This window comes from Pararge aegeria, chromosome 7, assembly GCF_905163445.1.
Source record: "Pararge aegeria chromosome 7, ilParAegt1.1, whole genome shotgun sequence".
Taxonomy (NCBI): domain Eukaryota; kingdom Metazoa; phylum Arthropoda; class Insecta; order Lepidoptera; family Nymphalidae; genus Pararge; species Pararge aegeria.
In genome coordinates this window covers 17,795,962-17,822,367 of record NC_053186.1, presented here as the reverse complement: position 1 = coordinate 17,822,367, position 26,406 = coordinate 17,795,962, and the positions used below count along the sequence as shown (strand labels likewise).

Sequence of the window (26,406 nt, the reverse complement as noted above, 5' to 3'; positions counted from 1 at the left end):
AAAACTAAATGGCTTTGCGTATTGAAGTCTAATCTGAGCGGTGGATAAAGCTCCGGCTTCCCTTGCGGGGGGAACAAGTTTGATCCGGGCACGCACCTCGTAACTTTTCTAAGTTATGTGCGTTTTAAGCAATCAAAGTATCACATGTTTCAATGGTGAAGGAAAACATCTTGAGAAAACCTGCATGCCTGAGAGTGTGTTGATAATGTTCTCGAAGGCGTCTGGAGTATATCAATCCGCACTTTCTATTCATAAAGAAAAAATATCGTAATTTTTACACGACAACAAAATAAAATAAAACGTAACAAAAAAATCAACAAATTTAAAATTTATTTATTTCAATTAGCCCTAGGGGCTTTATAAGCAGTTTTTAAACGTCAAGTCAGTCTGTTTTTAGTGACAGTACCACCGGTTCGGAATGCAGAATCTATCGAGCATAAGTTTAAACAATATGTAAAAACACATCCAATAAATCGTGGTTACTATACGATTGATGAATTTCCTAACGATAAGGCTGCTTGGAAGTAGGCTCCGTTCTCATCTCTCACAAGATAGAAAATTTATTTTATACATATTTTTCATTGTAAACTGTAAAATGATGTTGAAAAAGAGCAATCTGCTGAGTTTCTTGCCGGCTCTTCTCGGTGGAATCTGCCTTCCGAACCGGTGGTAGAGTCACCACAAACAGACTGACTTGACGTTTCAAAAGTGCTTATAAACTGGGCCTACTTGAAATAAATATTAATAAAAATAAATAAATATACTACGACATTAGACACATCGCCTTCTAGTCCCAAATTAAGCGTAGCTTGTGTTATGTTTACTAAGATAGCTGATGAATATTTTTATTAATAATAAAAATAATAACTTATAATATACAGATAAACATCCAGACACCGAAAAACATTCATGTCCATAAAAAAAAAAATCAGTTGTGGGAATCGAACTCACGGCCTTGGACTTATAATCGGATAATCGCCGTCAATTCAATTAATATTGAATAAAATCAATGAATTTGAATTTTGTGTTTTTGAATTTTAAGAAGAGCCGGCAAGAAACTTGTGTCAGTATAATTTTTCGTTTTTTTACTCTTGGCGCACCCACTTGATTTCACTTCTTCGTGTCTCGACGTATTCTTTCTATCACACGAGGCCGCAGAAATGAGTTTAGTGTCGCGACGCCTTCAAGGTCTTTTAGGGAGCAGGTAGGCCTCGCATTTTGGTAAGGTGCCAACTTCCTCCCTCGACGTTTGAGGAAAATGCACCATAACTTGTTAAATCTAAAGCACAATATGAGCTGGCAGAATTTTATTATTAATAAAAGACAACAAGTCCCCATTTTCGTGGTCGTTTTTTAGTTCGGACGTTTCAAATTTATTTAAGTATTTATTTTATTGTTTTCAAAGGATACCCAAATCAATTTAACGCGTTAGTTTATTTTTGGTGATATTATCGCTAATATTACAAAGTTTTCAATGGTTTTTCCTTCTTTCACGCAGCAACAGAGCAATATTTTTTCCCGAATATTTCGTCATTGATGAGCGCTGTGGTCTTATGAATGGAGAGCCCGAGTTTGACCTCCGGCTAGGGCAGTTTGCGAATTTATAATCTCTGAATCTTCTCTGGTCTGATCTTCTGGGAGTATTCGGCCGTGGCTCGTTACCACCTCACTGATAAAGACATACCGAACGTACGATTTAGCGTACCGGTACGCAGTGGCGTCGATACTAACGTCACCGTCATCCCATGTAAGCAGCGAGTTTTCAATGGATGTTGCACAGGAGACAACTTCTGTCAGTAAATCTGTGCCCACCATATTGAAAGCTAAGAAATTGAGAATGAAATGGACCGATGTATACAATGAGGCAATAATCAGGTCCTACTACCGTATAACTAAGTTAGAATCCATTAAAGTTACGTATAGAAAACCACTTCACCAACAAATTTTAATGATTTTTCCTGAACTCTCACATGTTTCTGAACAACGAGTAGCTGACCAGAAACGGCGTATAATATGTAATAAATTAATTTGTCAAAAGCGACTCGAACAAATTAAGAAAACCGTAGCTGATGAACTTCAACTTACGAGCACTCATACTCAGCAAAAAAGTATTCACACAGGACAAGACACGAGCAGCCGAATGAGATGGACCGATGATCTTAATGAAAGTTTAATGAGATGTTATTACATAGTTACAGAATCGGAAACCAATATGACTTCATACCGTACGAAACTACATAAAAAGTTTATTGATATCCATCCAGACCTTTCAAACATTTCTCCACAAAGACTATCTGATCAAAGGCGCTCTATAGTAAATAATCGATTATTAGATATCAAAAAACTAGAGAAAATAAAGACCGATGTTTTAAATATGAACATCACTCACATAAATACACCCACACAAAATGCACAATTAGCTCATTTAAATTACCAAAAAACGCCCAACAATGTTACACTAACTACAAACGACACTAGTGATATTAATTTACTTCCACATTATAATTTACTGGCTACTTATCCTTATCCTCGAAATACAACTGATGAAGAAACAAGTGAGACGGATGTTATAAAAAGTAATAATAACTCACTCGTCCATATTAACCATGATATAGATAATACATTTAAAGAAACCTTTAGTAAGTACACTGATACCGATCCTACTACTAGACCATTCATCTGGAAGCAGAAATCTTCGAAAAAGTTCTCGATAATTATACATTACATTGATAATAACATTCTACCAAAGTATTTAAATTCAGACACAGACTTTAAAACACTACAAACTATAATATACTGCGCAGCATGGACAGCGGCTAAATGTAATGGTGCAAAAATGGATATAACTGCAGAACAGTCGAACAGAATGGGACCTAAAAAACCGAATTGGGAAAGAAGATTAGAGAAGAAGAGAGAAGATCTTAGAGTAAAAATAGGCAGATTGATTCAATATCGTAACGGAAATACAAGTCCAATGCTGACAGCGCAAGTAAGGAAAATCATGGACCAATACAAGGTACATTCTATACATGAGGGACCAAACTCATGCATTACACAATTTATAGATACTCTCAAACAAAAACTTACAGTTATAGCCAGTAGAATTATAGATATCGAGCATGTACACTACGCAAAACACAAAACAACCAATTTCAAAACAACGAAAAAAACTTCTATCGGAATTTAAAATTATCTACATCTAATAATACATCAAGTAATCATCCCTCTACTCCTAACACTCCGGAACCAGATCTGGTTCGAAAATTTTGGGCTGACATATGGGAGAAACCTAAAGATCATAATGATAAAGCAGATTGGATCAGAGATGAATACGACAGAAATAGACACGTACAGCCAATGCCCTTTGAATTCATATCAATAGAGACATTTCAAAATGTCATAAAAAAAACTGCATAATTGGAAAGCCCCTGGAACTGATAAGATACACAACTTCTGGTACAAGAAGTTTGCATACACCCATCCCTTTTTACACAACCACATAAATAATTTAATTCAAGATCCTGCCTCTATACCTTACTATGTAATGGCAGGAACAACCTACATGATTTCAAAGGATCCTTCAGATCCAACCAACCCAGCCAAATACAGACCAATAACATGCCTCCAAACTATCTATAAAATAATTAGTTCCTGTATTACTAGTTTAATATACGACCACATTGAAAACAATAGAATTCTAGCTGAACCACAAAAAGGGTGCAGGAAATATAGTCAGGGCTGCAAAGAACAACTTATAATCGACTCTGTGATATTACGGCTAGTACAAAAACAGAAAAAAGAGCTTCACTCTATGTACGTTGATTACAAGAAAGCATATGATTCCGTACCCCATTCGTGGCTGTTAAAAGTCTTAGATATCTATAAAATACATCCTACACTAACAAACTTGCTGCAAACTGTAATGCACAAGTGGACCACACGACTTAAAATATCACACACTGAAAGCGAACCTATACATATCAAACGCGGTATCTTCCAAGGTGACTCTTTGAGCCCACTATGGTTTTGCCTAGCTTTGAATCCACTCTCCAATGTACTGATTGCTGCAAACGTAGGCTATCCCTTAAAATACACAAAGGATAAATAACATGAACGAACAGATAACTACCCAGATAAATCATCTCATGTATATGGATGACATAAAATTATATGCCACGACACAAAAAGATTTGTATCAATTAGCTAATCTTACTGAGCAATATTCTCAAGATATTTGTATGGAATTTGGCATTGATAAATGCAAAATTAATGCAATCAAAGATGGACAAAGTCTACAACACACTTACCACATGGAAGCTGGACAGCAAATCAATTCACTAGAAGAGACCGAAGTTTATAAGTATTTAGGATATAACCAGGGGAAGTTAATAGAGTACAAAAACACAAAAACCAAACTAATACAACAATTTAAACATAGACTCAACTCCCTCGTAAAATCACAATTAAACTCACGAAATATTATCAAAGCTATTAACTCATTTTCTATACCGATTTTAACATATTCATTTGGCATTATTAACTGGTCAAAAACAGAATTAAAGAACATTCAAAGAATTATAAACACAACACTAACTAAGCACCGTAAACATCATCCACGAGCATGCTTTCAACGACAGACTTTACCACGCCATGAAGGTGGCAGAGGAATAATAGATATCCAAAACCTACACAATAAACAAATAACGACACTCCGATCTTACTTTTACAAAAAATCAACCACATCCGGTCTTCATCAGGCGACTGTCCAATCTGACGCTAAATTAACACCGCTGAACCTCAAAGACAAAACATTCCAAAAAAATGAGACACAAACCACAGAACAGACAAAAATAAATGAGTGGGCCCGAAAGTCTCTACATGGGAGACATCGACATGACCTCTGCCAACCTAATGTCGACAAAGCAGCGTCGAACGCGTGGTTAAGTCGTGGCGAACTCTTCCCTGAGACTGAAGGGTTCATGATTGCTATACAAGACCAAATAATTGAAACTCGCAACTACCAAAGACATATAATGAGGATCTTAAACTTGCCTACGGACTTGTGCCGAAAATGCAATAGTAATTATGAAACCATACAGCACATAACAGGCGCTTGTAAATTAATAGCGCAGACAGAATAGAAGAAAATCCATCAGAAGTTAGCTTACAAATATAATCTCATATCAAATCTGAAACCCATACCTTATTATAAATATGTACCAGAATCAGTTCTCGAAAACAACGAATACAGACTGTATTTCGACCGTGCAATTCTTACAGATAGAACAATCCATTACAATAGACCTGACATTACACTTCAAGATAAAAAGAACCGAACTGCAATCATCATAGACATAGCTATACCCAACACACATAATTTACAAAACACAATATCCGAAAAACTTTCTAAATATACAGACCTTAAAGACGAGATAAAGCGCATGTGGCGGCTTAATGAAGTTAGCATAGTTCCCATAGTATTATCCACTACAGGTGTCATTCCCAAACAACTTCACCAGTCACTCAGCTTACTCAATTTACCGGAATTCACCTACATATCTCTCCAAAAAGCTGTTATCCTGAACACTTGCAGGATAGTCCGTAAATTCTTACAGGGTAGTGAAGAGCCTACACATCGAACTGGTGAACCCACACACAATCACAATAATGTCCAACCACAACCTTCTACTTGACTCTGGGTGTGCACTTGACTTAGGTCCGTGCACACCTGAAATACCAGCTGTTAGCTGAGACACTCAAGTGTACACAGATAATAATAATAATAATAATCATTTATTCAGGCTAAAAATGATGGATATAATAATTACATGAATGCCCTAACCTCTGCGGAAGGAAAACCTGTGTTACAGAGGCTAGGTCCTTGATTATTTGAAACCTATGTTTAACCTATGTATAAAAATTAAACTATAAGTAAAGAATTAATTTTGTAGGTCTGTGTGGGGTATTCTGGGTGAGTGTGTGTGAAAGTGTGCGTGTGTGTGTGTGTGTATGTGTGTGTGTGTGTGTGTGTGTGTGTGTGTGTGACCGTATGTGCGTGAGTGCGTACATGAATGTGCAAGTGAATGCTTGTGTGCGTGCGTGAACAACATTTAAGACATTCAAAAACAGTGCACTAACATGAAAGAATGTTGTACAAATGTGTGAAATGTAAATTGTGTAAATGTTTACCTCATAATCTTAAGTATATCTTCAGTGTCGTTATAGCTAAGACCTGATAGCCAGCCTTTTACTGATTCTGCAAGGTCATATTTACTGGCATTGATTAGGTTTTTGTTTACCTTTATAAATGTATTGTATACATGTGCCGATCTAAATTCAAATTGTGCTTGTGCAAAGCGAGTGCTACTCCTGGGTGCTGGAAATTTGGTAACCCTAGTAATACTAACTTTAGCAACATTACCAGCCGTATGAGGGTGGTGGCGTATGATTACTGCCAAAAGGTAATGCTGTCGAACATTAAAAAGGTTACTGAGTTCATTATATAATTTTACCGTAGGGTATCTGTACGGTTTGCTAAAGATCGTTTTAAGCAGTGTTCTGTGCGCGCGCTCTAGTTGCAGCATGAATGTTTTACCGGCACATCCCCATGCACTGATGCAGTAGGTCATGATAGGAAGACATAGGGATTTGTACACCAACAACGTGGTCTCATTTGGAGCAACATCTTTCAGGATTCTGAATAGGGGAATAAGCTTTTTTATTTTGTTCGTGGTATTTTGAATATGGGTCGACCAGTTAAGGTGCTCATCAATTGTAACACCGAGGTATTTTATAGTTTTTTCTTTCACTAGAATGCTACAATTACAGCCGAGTTGACTACTGCTTCGGTTACAGGGGAAAGTATGGATAGAAAGGGCAAAATTCTTGTCTGGTTCTGTTCTGCGGGAGACACTGAAACACACGTATTTAGTCTTAGTCGCGTTAACCGTTAATAGATTGTCTTCTAGCCAGGAGGTGATTTGGCTCAGTCCCTTTTCAGCTGACGCTTTCACTTTTTCCCACTTTGAGCCTTCGAATAAAACGACAGTATCATCCGCAAAACAACAGACACGGCCGAATTGTGGTGATATTTCGCAGAGAGGGTTTTTATACACTAGGAAAAGAGTAGGACCCAAGACGCTACCCTGAGGGACTCCGTAGGTGATGTCAGCAAAGTCACTAGTTTTATCACTTATTTTAACACATCATTGTTGCCTACCCATAAGGTAGTTTTTGAACCAGTCCAGGGCAATATGCAGGTAAGCAGTGCTATCGCGTATGTACGACGTGCATGCCACTGCTGGTACGATGCCCCGTAGGAACCGATTAGGTTTGTTGTAACCGCTATCTATAACCTCGACCTCGTCGGTTATAACCTAACCTAACCGAACAGGTAAGCCCGCTACCATCATATCACCATGTAAGTTTGCTGTCGAGGGTTAGCTTGTAGAGAGGGAATTAAAAAAAAAAACTTTATTTTAATTCCCAATAAAATAAACAAACATTCAAAAATGACTGATCGTATTTTGATGAATTTCTGGCTTACTGGTATTGCCGATTTAGAATGATATAATATATGATTATGTTTATGATATATAATTAGGGGTAAACCAACGAGGTGGACAGACGACATCAAACGAGTCGCGGGGAGCCGCTGGATACAATCGGCCCAGAATCGTGAAGTTTGAAACACCCTACAAAAGACCTATATCCAGCTGTGGACCTCAATCGGTTGTTTTTATGAAGATGATGTTTTAGGGGTATGAATACCATCCTAGCTAACAGGTTAGCCTGCTACCATCTTAGACTGCATCATCGCTTACCACAAGGTGAGATTGCAATCAAGGGCTAACTTGTAGTGGAGTAAAAAAAAGAGGGAGCTTCTATATACAACAGACGTAATTTATTTGCATAACCGCGTTTACGCGTGCGTGCTGGGATTCGAAATCGGCCTCACGAAAGTGAAGTCGAGTCGAACCCAATGCGCTAATAACGCTTTCCTACTTAATGCGCTATTAACGCTTCCCTACCCAATGCGCTATTAACGCTTCCCTTGTCAATGCGCTATTAACGCTTCCCTACTCAATGCGCTATTAACGCTTCCCTTCTCAATGCGCTATTAACGCTTCCCTACTCAATGCGCTATTAACGCTTCCCTTCTCAATGCGCTATTAACGCTTCCCTACTCAATGCGCTATTAACGCTTCCCTACCCAATGCGCTATTATCGCTTCCCTACTCAATGCGCTATTATCGCTTCCCTACTCAATGCGCTATTATCGCTTCCCTACTCAATGCGCTATTATCGCTTCCCTACTCAATGCGCTATTATAGCTTCCCTACTCAATGCGCTATTAACGCTTCCCTACCCAATGCGCTATTATCGCTTCGCTACTCAATGCGCTATTAACGCTTCCCTACCCAATGCGCTATTAACGCTTCCCTACTCAATGCGCTATTAATGCTTCCCTACTCAATGCGCTATTAACGCTTCACACACGCTTTCGCAATTATAATATTAGTGATGACGTTACGGAACTTTTCGTGCGCGTCTCCGACTCGCACTTGGCCGGTTTTTTATTCTGTGATATTATTAACACCCGCGTGACCATCGAGTGGCGTCGGTGTGTCCATAAATTTCGTTGTTAGACAGCTCCAGTACCAAGTGCCTTCATTATTACCTAACAAAACGAACTTAGCAACGTTATTTCCATTGCATTTGAAGATTTCATACAATTAGTATTTATATAGCCAAAACAATTAACCCGCATTTATAAATGAACAGAAATGTACTCTATACCTTTTGTATAAGACAGAAAATGCCTCGTCATTACCGTACCTAATCGTCATCTTATGTCGTTGACCGTGTAACCAAAATAGATGGAAAGTTTTAGTGAATTTTTAAAGTACATTTTGAACTCTATGCTGTATATAAATAGGTGTTATTATAAACAGTAGATTTTAAATATTTGCCCATGATGCTCTATTCCTGAATCTGGGTTTTTAATATAGATTAATTTTCAAAGTGACCCATATCAATGAAAAAAAAGTAAAAAACAAACGCAAAAAAGTTAAAAGTAAGAAGTAAAGTTAAAAGGTTAGACTGGTAGAAGATGCCTCCGGACATTAAGTTGCGCATATGTACATATACATAGCTTTTTAACTGTGCAGTAAAGTATTAAAACAAACAAATTACTTAAGATATTAATAATTCTTAACTGTGCAATAAAGTATGAAAACAAACAAACAAACGAAGGACTTATTTACTTAATCACTTATCATGCTCTTTTCTCCTCTTATATGCTAGGTGTAAGCGAAATAAGTGTAGTATAATAGTAAAATAAACTGCAATACCTCTATAAGGTTAGCGCGCTACTTTATCTTTGACTGAATCATCACTTACCACCGGGTGAGATTGGCTACCTTGCGGTGGAATAAAAAATGTTTTTTTTTTATTTTAATATTTTTTTTATTTAACTATTGCTAAAAACAACCACATTGTTGGTAAAATATATGAGAACCCAAAGACCACTCAGGTTTAAACGGGTGCTCAAACGGTAGTCATACACCTATATAACGTTTCCCGAAATTCAAAGCCAACGCCGCAATATAGACCTGCCCATGACTGCTCGTGGAAAAAAAAGAAGAAAATATATATGCTTTTTTTTATTACAGAGTAAAAATTAAATTTCTCAAAAATTTAGACCTTCCTCAGGTTTTTTATATCAATATGAACCGAATGGGTTATTAAAGGGTTTAATAATTAAGAAAACTTATAGACGAATTGCAGCGCTACCTACCAGGTCCAGTTTTATTTCCAATCTATGTTATTCGCGGCCGGGCGCACAGTGTTGCGAATCCGGAATTTTTTGGAAATCATATTGCCTAAACTGTAATTTTAATTGTATCGATGAGAAACTTCTACAGATTGGTCAGAATGAAATCCCAAACAGAATGAGTGAAAAAAATTTACACCGAAAAAAATTGTTGGGTCAAATTTTCAACAAAAGTCAAAAATTAAAAAAAATTGTTCGAAAAATTTAAAAAAAAAATATTTTAATTCTTCTTTTATTTCTGATAAATAACCTATGATTAGTTTTTAAAATAAATCATAAAATTGTGTATATTTGACTTCTAAAATCAATTAGAAATCAACGGGCCAACATAAAAATAAGCTTTATGTGTTTTTTGTTTACTTGGAATGTCTATGACAAAATTGCATCATTAAAAACACTGAAAAAAATAATCGGAAAAAAGTTACTTTTCCACTAGCCGCAACACAGTGGGGCGGCCCGTTAAACATATAGCCTCGCGGATTCTTTTGAAGATAATCATGATTAAACATGAAGTACATTATTTTTATGTATCATCAATCATTTTCGCGGTATGACATCTTTAGAAAACATCGTTACATTTCAGCCAACTTACAGAAAACCATAGTAAAATATACACTGAAACCGTCCATCAATACATCCATCTATCCTCACAAACTTTCGCATTTATTATATTAGTAGGTTGGTACGCATGCATTCGATCGATGTCCCTTGCGGCTTGTTGGTATCTGTGAAGAGATTCTTTATCTCCGACAATATTTATAAGATCTCCATTAAAATTTTACATTATAGATAAATACACTTTCAAATAAAAAAAGAATTATTAAAATCGGTACAAATTTAACGGAGCTATGAAGTAAAATTGATAAAAAATTTCATCCAGTTTCCCGGAGGAAACTAATTATTTATCGGCATAAAAAGTATCCTATATGTTGACCCGGAATAACAGCTACCACTATACCAAATTTTATTTAAATCCGTTCAGTAGTTTTCACGTGATGCCCGGACAGACAGACAGACAAAAATTAAATAAAAATCTGTTTTGGAATCAAAATCGATTATAAAGCATCCCCCGATCAAAATTTTCAAAATATATTAAATGTACAGAAATCTTCCAGTTATAGTTTTACTAGCTGTTGCCCGCGACTTCGTCTGGGTTTGTTTTTGTTTTTCGAAATACATGTGGCATTTAATTTAGGTGTAATTCTACGCACTTTGTATTTAGGATAGCTAAGCCTTAAATGTCGGGTTGGCTGCCGTCCGCTGTCGAGTTGTGTCCTCTATCTCCAATCACATTCATCAGATCTACACGAAATTTGGGCAAAATTAAACAGACATTATAACCTCTAAAGTAATTATTTAAATCGGTTATCATTTGACTGCGTTATGGTGTAAAATCGTCAAACACCTTCTACCCATCTCTCAAAAGAACTGAGCTTAATTTCGGAATAAAAAGCATCCTGTATTAATTCTAATACCTTCAGAAATATGTGTACAAAGTTTCATGATGATCGGTTTCGTAGTTTTTGCGTGAAAGCGTAACAAACAAACTTACATTCTCATTTATAATATTAGTAGGGATTATAAGTATAGATAGAAAAGACGAAACTCGTCCACTTTTCGGATCTATGTGCGTTTGATAAAATAACACTTTCTTTAAGGGTGAAGCGAAACATCGTGAGGAAATTTGCATGTTCGGGAGTTCGTCATAAAGTTCTCAAAGGTAAAGTCTACCAATCCGCACTTGGCTAGCTTGGTGTACTACCTACGCCCTTAACCCTTCTCATTCTGAGAGGAAACCCTTGCCCTGTAGCGGGCCGGTGATAATGTTTTTGTCGACCTCCCTGGCGCAGCGGTGAGCGCCGTGGTTTTAAGTTTGAGGTACCGGGTTCGATTCCCGGCTTAGATTTAGGAATTTATTAATTCCGAATTTTCTCTGGTCTGGTCAGCTGGGAGGCTTCGGCCGTGGATAGTTATCACCCTACCGACAAAGACGTGTCGCTGAGCGATTTAGCGTTCCGGTATGTTTTCGCGTAGAAAACGGAGTGTGTGTTAAATATAACAGTCATACTCCCTAACAGGTTACCCCGCTACTATGTTAGACCAGGTGAGATTGCAGTCAAGGACTAACATGTAGTGTAATAAAAAAAAAACTTCACAAACGCTGAATGCGCTTGTTTATTAGTTTTCCCTCGCGTCTTATCAGCAGTCTATAAATTGCACGAAAACAATATGTGACGTATTGAATGATGTTATGCCAATTCCTGGTCCAATCGATGACGTTCAGACATAAAGTATGTAGTAGTCATGCATAATATAAATATAGTAGAAGAATCAAAAACATAGTCAAATATTTCTTTATTCAAATAGGCACATATATGGCATTTTTGATAACATTACATGTAAAATATAACCTAGAAGTGAGTTAGTTGATGGCGAATCAATGTAAGTGTAGTGTATGATAAGTGAGGGTGGATAAATAAATCAGTTAGCAACCGACCGCTGTGTTTAATTGACGTATACTACAGTAAGGTAGGTGTCAATGTCATGACTTTTTGCGGTGATTCAGTAGGGAATAAAACCATTGGTATATGGAAATGCCTACTTAAGACTGTTCAGCACTGCGCTTCCATCGGTTGTTAATATCGCTATTATAGCTGACTAGCTGTCGACTCGCCCGCGACTAAATCCGCGCTGTTTTTGTTTTTAAAGCAATTAGCGTATTTTTGCAAGAAATTATCGGGTGCGAGTTTCTATAACTAACTTCTTCAAATATTGTGTAGAAGCAGGCGTTATTTTAAAGAATTCCATGACATATATTACCGTACGAGATGCGTTTAAGTTTTTTAATTCCACCACAACTTAGCCTTGGACTGCTATCTCACCTGGTTGTGGGTGATGATGCAGTCTAAGATGGTAGCTTTGTTAGTATCGGCTGTATATAACATCACGCTACGACCAATAGCTACCACGACCACGGTACGATCATCAATGAGAAATCTTGCAAAAACTGCAAAAAAATATCCTCTTTGAGAGATTTTGATGTGTGCGATGTGTCAACGATAAACGTAACGTAAAAAGGACGGAATTGTTTCTTTAAAGTTCTAAAAACAATCCGCGATAATATGCGACTATTTTTAAGGTTGACTCATACGCGGACAAAGTCGCGAGGGTCCATAATGGGTATATAAATAAAATAATAATAATAGAGCATTACAATTTTTGTGCCGTGACACTAAAAACTGAGGACAAGTTTTTGGTGTAGAAAACATATGATTTTAGATCCCCCGCATCACGTGGCGTCATGCCAATTCCGAAGTCAGTTTATTGTTTACCGCGCTGCGAAGTCATCGTCCGCGTATAGTATCGCAGATTTGTAAAAATTACACGAATGTATCCGCCCATAGACAAAAGAAAATGCTGGACAAAAATAATGTACATACTACATACCAAGCATTAATAGTAGAATCTGTTGCAACATTTTAGTGATTAATGTTATCTTATCAGTGAAAAACCCAGGGGAAATGTCGCGAAGCTTTTTTTCTTCGGAGACTGGAGATGTGATGGATCATACAGAGGATTTGAATATGTTTAGTTATAATCTATTATCGACTACGTAATAAGAAACATGATTTTGGTATTTTTTTAAACGCCCCTTCGACTTCAAAATAATGATTAAAGACAGAGACTTCGCTCTTGGCTAGTTTACACCCTGCCGACAAACGCCTGCCGCTAAGCAATTTTGCGTTCCGGTACGATTAGCGTTATAGGTTTAATATAACTGCTATACGCCTAAAAGTTTAGCCCGTTACCATTTTAAACTGCGTTATCACTTAAAATCACGTGTGATTGCAGATAAGGGCTAAGGTAGTGGAATAAAAAATAAAGGGTGACGTACTGCAAAATATGTATACGGACAAAGCTATTTGTGCTTCTTTGTATTTTTGCTTTTGATGCCGGCGTTTTTTTTTTGGCCTTTTTAGTGCCAATTCTCTTTTCTTTGTTCTGATATCTGACGACACGTTATCACAATAACACTCAGCTTTATCATCCTTGTTACCGTTTTCACTAACGTCATACAAGGCAATGCCTAAATAAGTAACGATATTCTTAGGTAAAATTCAACATGCAAAAATTTTTAATTCATGTAGGCCTATCACAGGCACTTACGAAGCGGTCATTCATATATCTTTATTGTTTACATAATTGTAAGGGGATAGTGATAACTTCGTACGCTTAAACCTAAAGCTACGAGGGTTCAAAACGCGCCCTGGTCCAAGAAGATCCCACAACAAACTTAGCCAGTTATTTTTTTTTTGTTATCACCATCTCACAGTAAATTAATATTAAGCTCTGAAGTTATGTAGTTAGAGCAATTCACAACCAAGCTTTTTTATCGTTTAAGTAATTCCTAACATTATAATAGGGGTTTTCTATAAGCTAGTGTAAGTTTATATATAAACTTTGAACTTGTCGAGAGACATCTCAAAGATTTCATGCCGTAATTTGTTATAAAATAATATACAGTTGCCCTTGAATGAATTAGCAATTTTATGTAGCCTAGTAATCTATTTATTTATTTATTTAAACTGCATAACGAGAATATATTTTGCTTGCTGGGTATACATCTACGTTTGGCCAATAGTTGTTACCTAAGAGTTAGTGAAACGTTTTTTTTTCTATAGGCATCGCTTAAATCATTAGGCATTCGATTTAGGCGATTATTGAAAACGGGCATTATGGTTTCAATGTCCCACTACTCCTCCTCTACCTTTGACTATAATCTCAGAGTGTAGCGGTCTAACCTGTTAGGTTAGGGCTATGTCAGTTACATTTTACTCACACCCCTAATCGGTTTTTACGAGACATCGTACCCGAGCCAAATCGCTTGACGGTACGCCCTTTTCGGAAAAATTATTGACAATACAGAAACTATAAATTCACAAACTTTCTAAACCCGGGACCTCTCATTAACAAGATCATAGCTCTCACCACAGCACCAGGGAGGTCGTCTTCAGTAACAAAACGTTTAAAATAATGTTTCCTTTTTTGGTGGTATCGACAGGTTTACATTGACGGCGCGTGCAGACGCCGTGCTGGACTTATGGCGCACAAAGTTAGCAGAGGGGGTGCTCTCGCCTGCCCACTTCCAAGACCACTGGCGGGTAACAGTGCCGAGGATCTACTCGCCACAGCCCAACAGGACATGTTTAGGTACGTCCATAAACTTATATCAGTAATTAATTACCTATAAATGAAAAATTTTAAAACCCCCATCTTTTAATATAGTGTACATTATTATACTACCATTCATTTGATATCCATATGGAGGGAGTTGTGAAAAAATATGTAATCCGCCGTTTTTTGATGATTGTTATCAAACATAGCTCTGGGAATCCTCCCAACTAATTCACATGTCAAACAAAAAAAGCAAATTCAAAATCGGTTCATACGTTCAGGACATAATATTCCTTGGCACATACACACACGCACGCGCGCACGCACGCACGCTCACTCGCATGCATGCACGCACGCACGCACGAACGCACGCACGCACTCATAACACTTGCCTTACTAGGAATGTATTTTACAAAGCCAGACTTTTTTTCCAGACTGGTCCTTCGACGAGGATTTGGCAACGAAACTGTTAATAGAACCGTTAGAACAGTTCGTCTACGGATCCGCGGAGAGTTCGCAGCCGCCGCCGCCACGACGCTCCACCCTCTGCGGGAAAGTCTTTAAGCAGGGAGAACCGGCTTACAGCTGCAGAGAATGCGGTAAGTAGCTAGCCTCTGTGCAGAGTTTTTGACCAGGGTAGTCCTAAAGTAGGAAAGCATCAACGACATCATCACATCAACCCATTACCGGGCCACTACAAAGCACGGGTCTCCTCCAACAATGAGAAGGGGTTAAGGCTGAAGTCCACCGCACTGGCCCACAAATCACCATGGAGAACATTATGATTCGCACCCGGCCCCCCGAAGGTGACGTCGAGCTCCTACCCAATGCGCTATTACCGCTATAAGGAAAGCATATAAATAAATAAATATACAACGACAATATTCACAAAGCCATCTAGCCCAAAGTAAGCGTAGCTTATGTTATGGGTACTAAGATTACTGATGTATATTTTTATGAATAATATACATAAATACTTCATCACACAAACATTTTCCATCATACAAATATGTTTAAGTTTAAGCAATCACACGCGAAAGCGGTGAAAGGCTAGTTCTTATTTCGGCTTCACTTCCGGAGGACCGACCTCTAACTTTTCTTAGATGCGTTTTAACCAATTTAAATATCACTTGCTTCAACTGTGTTAGGAAAACATCCTTAGGGAACTGCATGCCTGAGAGTTCCCCGTATTGTCCCCATAAGTACACAGTACTTTGAGAACATTATTATTAACTCGGAGAGTTCACCAATCCGCACTGGGCCAGCGTGGTGGACTATGGCCAAAATCCTTCTAGTAATGGGTTCCTGATAATGAACTCTGACTTTGAATAGCCATACACCCAGTGGCGTGCATAGAGGGTATGCACTGGGCATGCAGATAATATAAAATAAACAAAATCTCCAGTACGAGTTATAAAAACATAACGGTAAGCATTTTATAATTCTTACAATGCCGATCTTTTAAGTTTTTATAACTCGTACTGGAGGTCTGGGAAGTATACAACGGGTTCCCCGGACGTCCGATAAAGCCAACGAGAGGGACATGCCGTGGTAGTTTTTAGTTCGGGTAAACGAGTCCCATCTGTTTTTCATCTGCTCACTTAGTGCATACCCTGTGCATACCCTCAATGCAAGCCACTGCATACACCATCACGCTGGTCAAGTGTGGATTGGTAAACGTAGCACCCTCAAGAGAACAGCCTATGCACCTATACCCTTAATTTCAGGCATGGACAACACGTGCGTGCTGTGTGTGGAATGCTTCAAGGTGTCTGCGCACCGCCACCATAAGTACAAGATGGGTCAGTCGGGCGGCGGCGGTTGTTGCGATTGCGGTGACACGGAGGCCTGGAAGCGAGACCCCTTCTGCCAATTGCACGCTGTACGTCTTCTTCATCTTCTTTCCATTCCACCTGCAGGGCCGAGCATAGCCAGGAGACAAAAATTATATCCACTGACAAGGGATATGACAAACGTGTCCGCCTGCTCAGTTTAGAACCCCTTGCCTTGTATATTCGAAAGAAAAAACGTGTGTGTGTACTCTTGTACACGCGTTAGAAGTTATACTTATTTGGCGTAACAAGATAAAAGTCTTTTAAAAAATTTAATGTTTCGACTTATTCTACGTTTGTAGTAAAAACGACACTAACAATAGAAAAAATTTATTGTTTAAATTATTGTAAGTCAACTGTCAAATCTTTTTTAGAAAAACTAAAATGCTTTCATAGTTAACTTCATGGTGTCTATTTTTTGTGACGGAGTGAAATAATTTACTCTCACCATTTTTCCCTAACGCCCCAAAATAAGTATAACTTCAAAAATGTTTTGCACTTATTTGTGTTTTTTTTAACAAATTTTTTTTCATTGCCACGTATACTGCAATACCCCCCACAATATTTAATCCTTTGCCTGGTATATTTGAAAAAAAGTTTTGAGCTTGAAGAAAAAGTATGTATATTGGTTTTTAAGGCTCCAGACAACGAAGAGCAAGCCCAGGCCAGCACGGACCCGGAAGTGACGGAGCGTATGATGATAGTCGCATCCATGTGCCTCTCCTACTGCTTCCGACTGCTCACGCTTGACCACGCGCCCGGCCTGCCCAATGACTTGATGTATGTATTTTTAATTTCAATGATAGAAGGAGTTTGTATGTTGAAATGTATGTATTTGAATGAATGAATGAAATGAATGAAATTTACACTTTATTGTACACCAACATTATTTATAAAAAAAAATAAACAAGCATTAGAAAAAGAAAGGAGAAAAGGTACAATAGGCGGCCTTATCGCTTAAAAGCGATCTCTACCAGGCAACCTACGATTATACGTATTTGTTAAATAATAAATAACACCAGCATTATTTATAAAAAAAAATAAACAAGCATTAGAAAAAGAAAGGAGAAAAGGTACAATAGGCGGCCTTATCGCTTAAAAGCGATCTCTACCAGGCAACCTACGATTATACGTATTTGTTAAATAATAAATAAATATACTACGACAATTCACACATCGCCATCTAGCCCCAAAGTAAGCGTTATTTGTGTTATGGATACTTAGATGACTGATGAATGTTTTTATGAATAATATACATAAATACTTATAATGTATATTATAAAAATACTTATAATGTATATTATAAAAATACTTATAATATATATATATATATATATATATATAAACACCCAGACACTGAAAAACATTCATGTTCATCACACAAGCATTTTCCAGTTGTGGGTATCGAAGCCACGGCCTTGGGCTCAGAAAGCAGGGTCGCTGCCCACTGCGCCAATCGGCCTGTTTATTTCTGCCGCTAAGCAGCATTGTTGCAATGCTGTGTTCCGGTCTGAAGGGCGCGGTTGCCGGTGGAATTACAGTTAAATGAGGCTTAACACCGACGCCTCAAGTTTATGGACACGGCATGTTACAGGACTTGTTCCTTGCATGCCCTGTGAAGTGTTTCTCTCTTTATAGATGATGGTTTTCCACTTACCATAAGGTGTGCCATCTGCATGGTCCGTCAATAATTACTAGTTTATTATTATGAAAATGAATCTTAATTTGCCATATATAACTTGTTACTTAACAAATATTCATTGTTAAGTCAACATCTCCTTAGGATGCTCCGGTGTCGGAGCGAAACTTGGTTAGAGGGTACATTGCCGAAGATCTGTTTCGTGTGGAGTATAAAGATTGAAGAAATTATAAATTACACCGTACACATTCTTCTGCTATTCGCCGAGTAGGTATAGCGAATTGAGATGAAATTGAATAATATTAAATATCAAGGAATTCCGCAAAGTAACGCCCGCCAACAATTTTTTTAATTTTTAATTTTTGTTGAGGCACTCCTTTTTGGACTTTTTAAATGGGTTTTTTTTTATAAGAGGTGGTATGAAAGGAAATGAAATAAAAGAAATTCTGTACCGAAAGTTGGTATGCTTGTTATTTATGGTGTGTTTCTTTTTTTCAGATTAAAAGACGCTGAAAGAGATTTACTACAAATACTCGATCAACCTGATTGTTACTGCACAGTTTTATACAATGACGAAACTCATACTTTTGAACAGGTAACTAATGTATTTATAATTTATATTAGTGTTTACCTACACTTCATCAATTTTTATAAATATAAAATGCATATATTTTTTTTTTGAAAAAGTAGATCGAACCGAAACTGTAACGTTTCCTACTAGATGACGCTACAGTCGCTATAAGACTGATGTGAAAGTTATATACTAATTTCGGCATCGACGGTAGGAGAGCCGTAGCTTAATTGGAGGAAGCGATCAGGCCGCAATTGCCAGAGAGTCGCAGGTTCAAATCCTGTCGGTTACGAAAATTTTTATATTGCATTTTAAATTTATAAAAATAAGTAACTAATAATATTATTTACTAGCTGTACCAAGCAGTTTCAAAATTCAAAAGATTCAATAATTTTAAATTCATATTTTAAATTTTTTGTGTAGTACACATTGATTCAAGTAGGCCTAATATAAGCAGTTTTGAAACGTCAAGTCTGTCTGTTCGTATTGACTCCACCACCGGTTCGGAAGGCAGATTCTACCGAGAAGAAGCCGGCAAGAAACTCAGCAATTGCTCTTTTTCAACATCTTCCAATTTCAATTTCAATTTTTTACATTACTAATACATTGTTCATAATAATATCACAATCGCAGCAAACCGTTCAATAATAAATATTATTATGTATCATTATTTAAAAAAATCCTTAACACAGTAAACGATTTTAATTATTTGAATATTTTTAAGGGTATATATGAACACGCTATCGTACTCTTTTTCCTTAATGTTTTCTGGTATTATATTATTAATTCGAATGAAATTTGCATTCGGATTTGAACGAGAACTAGGCGATTTTAAGTTTGATTTTTGTAGGAGTAAATTGAATTTACTATGATCTATTTTTATATTAATGATATCACACTAATATTATGAAGGCGAAAGTTTTTGTATAAAGTGTTCCATACACTGAAACTACCCCTTCTCCTGTTTAATTTAATTAAAACTTTAATATAAAACATTAATAAGTCGTTCAAAATCATCATCATCACATCAACCCATTACCGGCCCACTACAGAGCACGGGTCTCCTCCCACATTGTGGAGGGGTTAAGGCCGTAGTCCACCACGCTGGCCCAGTGCGGATTGGTGGACTCCACACACCTTTCAGAACATAACATATATAGAACTCTTAGGCATGCAGGTTTACTCACGATGTTTTCCTTCACCGTTGAAGCAAGTGATATTTTAATTACTTAAAACGCACATAATTTTACTAAAAAAGTTAGAGATTCGTGCTGGGAAGTCGAGCTTGTACCCAATGCTCTATCAACGCTTCAAATGGAAATTTTAATTAGGCATACCAAATAGCAGTGTGAAGTTTTAAGTTTGAAGGAATTATAAATCACTCTGTACGGATTCTCGTACTTTTGCAGAGTATAGCAAAGTAAGCTTAGTATTCATTATATATTATGGAATTCCGCATAGTAACGCCTGCTTCAATCCCATATCCAAGTATGCTTAACACCCTAAACACCGCGGACTGTTTATGTCTCGGGACTTGTTAGGTATTGTGTTTTCTGATGATGATGAGGATTTTAATTTAAGCATCAACAGCCAGGAGCGCTGTTAAACTGGAAAAGCGCTCAGTCCGTAATTGCCAGATACACTCACATTCCAATCCCGCTTCTGAAAGTTGGAATTGCATTTTGCTAATAAATAATGTATTGTATGATTTATAGGTTATAACAACCCTGATGCGGGTGATAAAATGCTCAAAACGCGACTCGGTGGAGCTCGTCAGTCTGATAGACCGCGAGGGTCGCGCGCTAGTCAAGTGCAACTCCTTTCAGATCTGCGACAAACTCAAGACCGACATTGAGATGTGAGTTTGTATACTATTTATATATTTACCAGTTGTTCTAATGTTTCCCATACAAACTTTAATTAGCTTTTCTACGCAATATACCCCGATCTGCTGCGTCGCATCACCCGCCCGCCGGTAGGCGTTGACTTTTTCTTACTTGGCTCCTAAAGGTCGTAGCCTGAAGTTAAAAAGCCAATTACCTTTTTTTTATATATGGAGGTATCAAATGCAAAAGAGGTTTTTTTTATTATTAATAATTATTGTAATAAATTTAGATGTATACTCTTTTATTGCACACCATTTCAAAGTTTGAAAATGGAACATTTTGGAACAATGGAAATATCGAGCCTTACGGTCGAATTAGCGGAATTGACAAATCTAAATCTTTCCTAAAGAAGCTTTTAAAACGATTTAAATTAAATGTTTTCCGTAATTGATATGTTCTATTATCTTAGGTCCAAAATTACCTTAGGAATCTTATTATAAAAGCGTATACTAAATCCCACAAATGACTTCTATACCTTTCGCAGACGATATGCAGATGATACTAGTTTATGACCATTTCTTTTTAAGTCGACTGTTTATATCCACTTTTTGTTTATATAGACTAATATCAACATATTAGTCTAAATTATAAACAAAAAGTAAGGCAACCCTTACAAATACTATATTATTATAAATATAATGTGAAGCTACAGTCAGTATACTCCTTGATGCCCTGTGAAGTGGTGCTCTGTCCGTAAATTGTTACTTTTTTTATTTCAACGACAACCGCAACATAAACATGGCGGTATCACTTCCACGGACGAGCTCTAACACAAAAAGCTGTACTAGTGCTAAATGTAATTTAACGTGCGTGTCGTGTCGGACAGGTTCACCTCCCGCCACGGGCCGGCGCTGAAGGTGCTAGTGATGCACGCACACGTGGTCGCGCACCAAATGTTCGCGATGAAACTGCTAAACTGGTAAGAGGAATTCAAGCTTTACTGCTTGCTTCAAGCTACAACTGTTCTCCAGAAAGGAAGGGCACTCTCTCTCGATAATGTTACAATCACAAGACCTGTTATACAACGTGTAACAAAATTACGAAATAATATTGACGGATGCATATGTATATTTAAAAAAAATAAAACTATTAAATGTTTCTAATATGCATAAGTAAAAATATTAAATCAAAAGAACCCTTTTTTTAATTTGCCATAAAAACTAATTCAAAACATTCTAAGTGTTCATTTATGACAACCCTATTGAAGATAAAAAAGACACGCGCATAGTACCTACGCTACGCGACGCGTACCTAATAAAGTGTCCGGAGTCACATGATTTTAATTTTACATGTGATTGTAGGGCTGTTTCTGATTTTTTTTTTTCAGTAAAAACAATTTCAGTGGGTAATCATTAGTGTTATGGTTTTACAGATAAGCCTCAGGGACAGTACAAAATAAAAAAAAAAAATTACACGTTGCACATAAATGTAAATGTACATCGTTACCAGTGATGGGAATAAGTTGAGTTAAATAACCAAAACTTAAGGGAAAAAAGTTCAAAGGCTCTTTTTTTTTTAAAACATTTCTGGGCATCGCTTAAAGCACGTAAATAAATGTTATTCATATGGTAAAAGAATCGAACTCGCTCATTGTTTTCCAGTTTTATGAAAAATTAAATGAATCCAATTTTAAACTTGTAACAAGTATTTATTTTTATTTATTTACACGTACTGTCCAAATTGATAACTATGTTCGAATGCCAATGAAGCAATTGTTTCAGTCATGTTGGTAAATTACCTTTAAATCTTTTCAAAGTCACCTAAAAAAATATTTAAAAAAACACAAAAAAAAACGTCTAGATATAAAGAAATATAGATTTGAATTCGAATTCTTTGTCTGTTTTAGTTCCCATTTTAAATATACTTAGCGATGTAATTCACATTCTTGCAATGCATATTAGAAACTAAGAAGCTAACCTCTTCGCGCGAGTTACCTTACGATTAGTCGGAATATAAGAGTATAACTATAATTAATGGGCTATAAATAAATAACATAAATAGTATGTATATTTCTGTCTCATTCTTTGTCGGCTTCATCCTACACATTTTTGTATTTGTGTCTCTTACCTGTCGTTTTTCCGTTGCATCCGGTTTGAAATCACAACGATTCTAAAGAAGTTTGACTTCAAAAACTTTAATTAAATATTAATAAGAAACGTCAACTACGCGTAGTTGCAATTTAAATAAACCCAACTAAGATAATATCAAACTGAATTAAAACATTTCTAACACAATTTTTTTTATTCTAGGCTACAAAATTTCGTGAGCCAAGAGCAAAGTCTCCGATTAGCCGTCAGCCAAGTGGCTCTAGGCGAGGAATCTGGCTTGGCTAGTTGGGCTTTAGCCGGGACTAGTGTCGGTGTAGCCGCCGGGGTCATGCAGAACGACTGCCACATGTGGAAAGCCGCCAGGACCGCGTGGCATCGGCTGCTCATAGCGACCACCCTTATGGATACCTCCACCAAGAGGACTATGGCTATTTTGTTCACCAAAAATTACGGTGAGAATTATTGTTATCATGTTAGTATTTTCCATTTTTCTAATATTATGAAAACGAAAATCTTTTAATATGTTTTTGTCTCTTAAACATACTTTACACAATAAACTTACGATAAGATAAGTTAATAAAAATGGACTATAGAATTTTGGATTGAAGCAGATGCTACTTTGCCGAAATCCATGATATATTATGAAAATTATTCATTGTAAAGCCAACATCTCCTGAGGATGCTCCGGTTTCGGAGCGAAACGTAGAGGGTACATTGCCGAAGGTCTTTTTGGTGTGGAGTATAAGGATTGGAGAAATTATAAATTGTACCATACAGATTCTCCTGCTAATTATTTTATTATTTTTTATTGTTCTATTCAATTGAATTTTATTTATTTGCTCATACAGGTGTAGGTAATAGGTGTTACAGAAAAAAATATATAGATCGTAACTGTACCACGCGAATGTTATGTTTAATTGTATCTTAAACTTTCTTTCATTTTATAACTGTGACATATTATTATTTTTTTCTCAATTCAGGTTCGATCCTGAAGGACTTCATCCGCGACGACCACGACCACTCGTTCTCGATCTCATCGCTATCAGTGCAGCTGTACACGACGCCGACACTCGCCCACCATCTCATCGCAAAGCACGACGCACTATTCGTCGTCATGAACACGTTCGTCAGCGAATGCAATCGACGATGCAACTCCGAGGTAAGAAAATCGTCTATTTTGCTGAATTAAGGGTCTGGTACCAATTTAATTATTTACCACCAGGTGAGATTGGCTAACTTGTAGTGGAATAATAAAAACGAGTGTGTACTTATGTACCTACACGTGTAAGAAGTTATACTTCTTTGGCGTAACAAGATAAATATATTTAAAAAAATATTTACTTTCACCTTATTCAACGTTTGTAGAAAAAACGAAACACTAACAATAGAAAAAGGTATTTAATACATTGAAAGTTTCATCTACTTAAATAAAGCTTATTTAAATACTCAGTATCGGACAACTAAGTTTCACTCAACATTAAAATTTGAGATTTTAGTACAATTGAATTAATTAAATCACCGGAATGAGCTCGCAGATTTTGACGATTGAAATTGAACACTGTCGCACCCAGTGGCGTGCATAGAGGGTATTCACAGGGTATGCATATGATATAAAATGAAGAAAATTTCCGTACGAGTTATAAAAAACTTAAGGATAGGCGTTGTGAGAGTTATAAAAAGCCTACCCTTAAGTATTTATAACTCTTTCTGGAGACTTTCTTCAATTTGTATCATCTGCATACCCTGTGCATACCCTCTATGCACGCCACAGACTCAAACCTTATAGCTAACCTCAGGGTGTCGGTTTTTTGTGACGGTGTGCGCGCGCATCGTAAAAATTTACTGTCATAATTTTTCCCTAACGCGCCAAAAGGGGTATAACTTAAAAAGAAATAACTCTGTAGTTTGTTATAATATATAGGTTATTTTTTATTTGACTTTGCATAATTTCGAACACAATAGGAAAATAAAATGACCTTTTTTAAATATTGTGGATATATAAAAATATATCTAGTTAATTATTGCACATCATATGATTATGATTAACAAGGTCGTTCTTCCACAGGGTCGGTTGGAATTCGATCGCAATCACGTGTCCATGGCGTTCAAGCGTGCACAATTCGTCCTATACGACGTGAAGTACCTATTGGGTTCCTTGCCAACCACTTTCGATGACGACCTTCGGAAGGGCTTCCTCCATGGACTGTCTCTGATGCTGAACCTACTAGTCATGATGCAGGGAATGGATTCTGTTGTGAGACAGGTATGTGGATGCATTTTATACTTTGTCTCTATGACGCGATGAGAGCCCAGTGGGAAGGACGAATAAAGTGTTCTCAAATGTGAGTGGAGTCCACCAATCCTCATTAACCCCTTCTCATTGTGGGAGGAGACCCGTGCCCTGTAGTGGGCCGGTAATAGTTTAATATGACAGCTAGTATTACTAGTATAAGTATACTCGCTGTTTCCCGCGATTCGGTCCGCGTTTTTATAAATGCGATTTAATAAATAGTGTAAACAATTTCGGAAAAAAAATATTGGTCTTAATACTTATAGAAAACAAGTTTTATAAAAAAATGCGCGGTGTCAACCATAACATTAGCTGTGTTTATATTTAAAGTAAAGTGGGTTCACAGATTACTGGCAGAGAAATAGATTAGTCTGTCCTGGAATGTACAAGATCATATTTCGACATACAAACGTTCATACGTTCACACGTCCAAGTGTAAATGTGATGTTATATTATTACAATTATTTAGGTTGCATATTTTACTTTTTATGAAGGAGATCGCTTTAAGCGGTAAGGCCGACTTTGCGAATATATATTTATTTACCTTTTGTTTTGTTTAACTTGATTTCTTTCTGTACGTGCAATAAAGATTTTACTATCTATCTGTTTCTTTAGAACTGTCGCGATTTCTATATTGTAGATTAAGTTTAAGAATTGAAAACCTTAATCAAAGTCAAATATTTTTTTATACAAATAGGCACATAGATGGCACTTTTGATTCATTGATTACATACAAAATGTCTAAATAGAAGTGATTAGTGATGGCGATAACTACATTCGTAAACTTAAAACTGAAGCTACGAGGCTTCCAAACGCGCCCTAGTCTAAAAATAAATCCACTAAATACCGGTTGTTCTTATTGTTATCACCATCTTACATTGTCATTTGAAAATATTCAAGAAGCAACCTGGTTAGAGCAATAGTTCACACCCAAGCTGTTTTATCGTTTACGTAATCCTTTATATTATAATAGGACTTTTCTATAAGCTTTCGCTTAATACAAATTTTGAACTTTTTTAGAGACAATATAGGATATCAAAACCTTTAAATGATTTGCTTATTTTGTGTAGTCTAGTGTAAGTTTATTTTTGCTTCTAACAAATTAAACTTATTTTGCCAAGACATGACAT

At 36.8% G+C, this 26,406-nt stretch overlaps 1 protein-coding gene across 2 annotated transcripts in view; it reads left to right on the top strand.

Annotated features, from left to right (window-relative positions):
* The window catches only part of LOC120625153 (E3 ubiquitin-protein ligase UBR1), a 54,607-nt gene that overhangs the window by 5,903 nt on the left and 22,298 nt on the right, over positions 1-26,406 (top strand). For both annotated transcript variants that reach the window (XM_039892120.1, XM_039892119.1), the window contains exons 3-12: positions 14,898-15,046; positions 15,445-15,609; positions 16,738-16,892; positions 17,480-17,622; positions 18,980-19,076; positions 20,768-20,910; positions 21,765-21,857; positions 23,188-23,438; positions 23,967-24,145; positions 25,052-25,249. In XM_039892120.1, the coding sequence (XP_039748054.1) occupies positions 14,898-15,046; positions 15,445-15,609; positions 16,738-16,892; positions 17,480-17,622; positions 18,980-19,076; positions 20,768-20,910; positions 21,765-21,857; positions 23,188-23,438; positions 23,967-24,145; positions 25,052-25,249 (1,573 nt within the window). The remainder of the gene's footprint in view (positions 1-14,897; positions 15,047-15,444; positions 15,610-16,737; positions 16,893-17,479; positions 17,623-18,979; positions 19,077-20,767; positions 20,911-21,764; positions 21,858-23,187; positions 23,439-23,966; positions 24,146-25,051; positions 25,250-26,406) is intronic.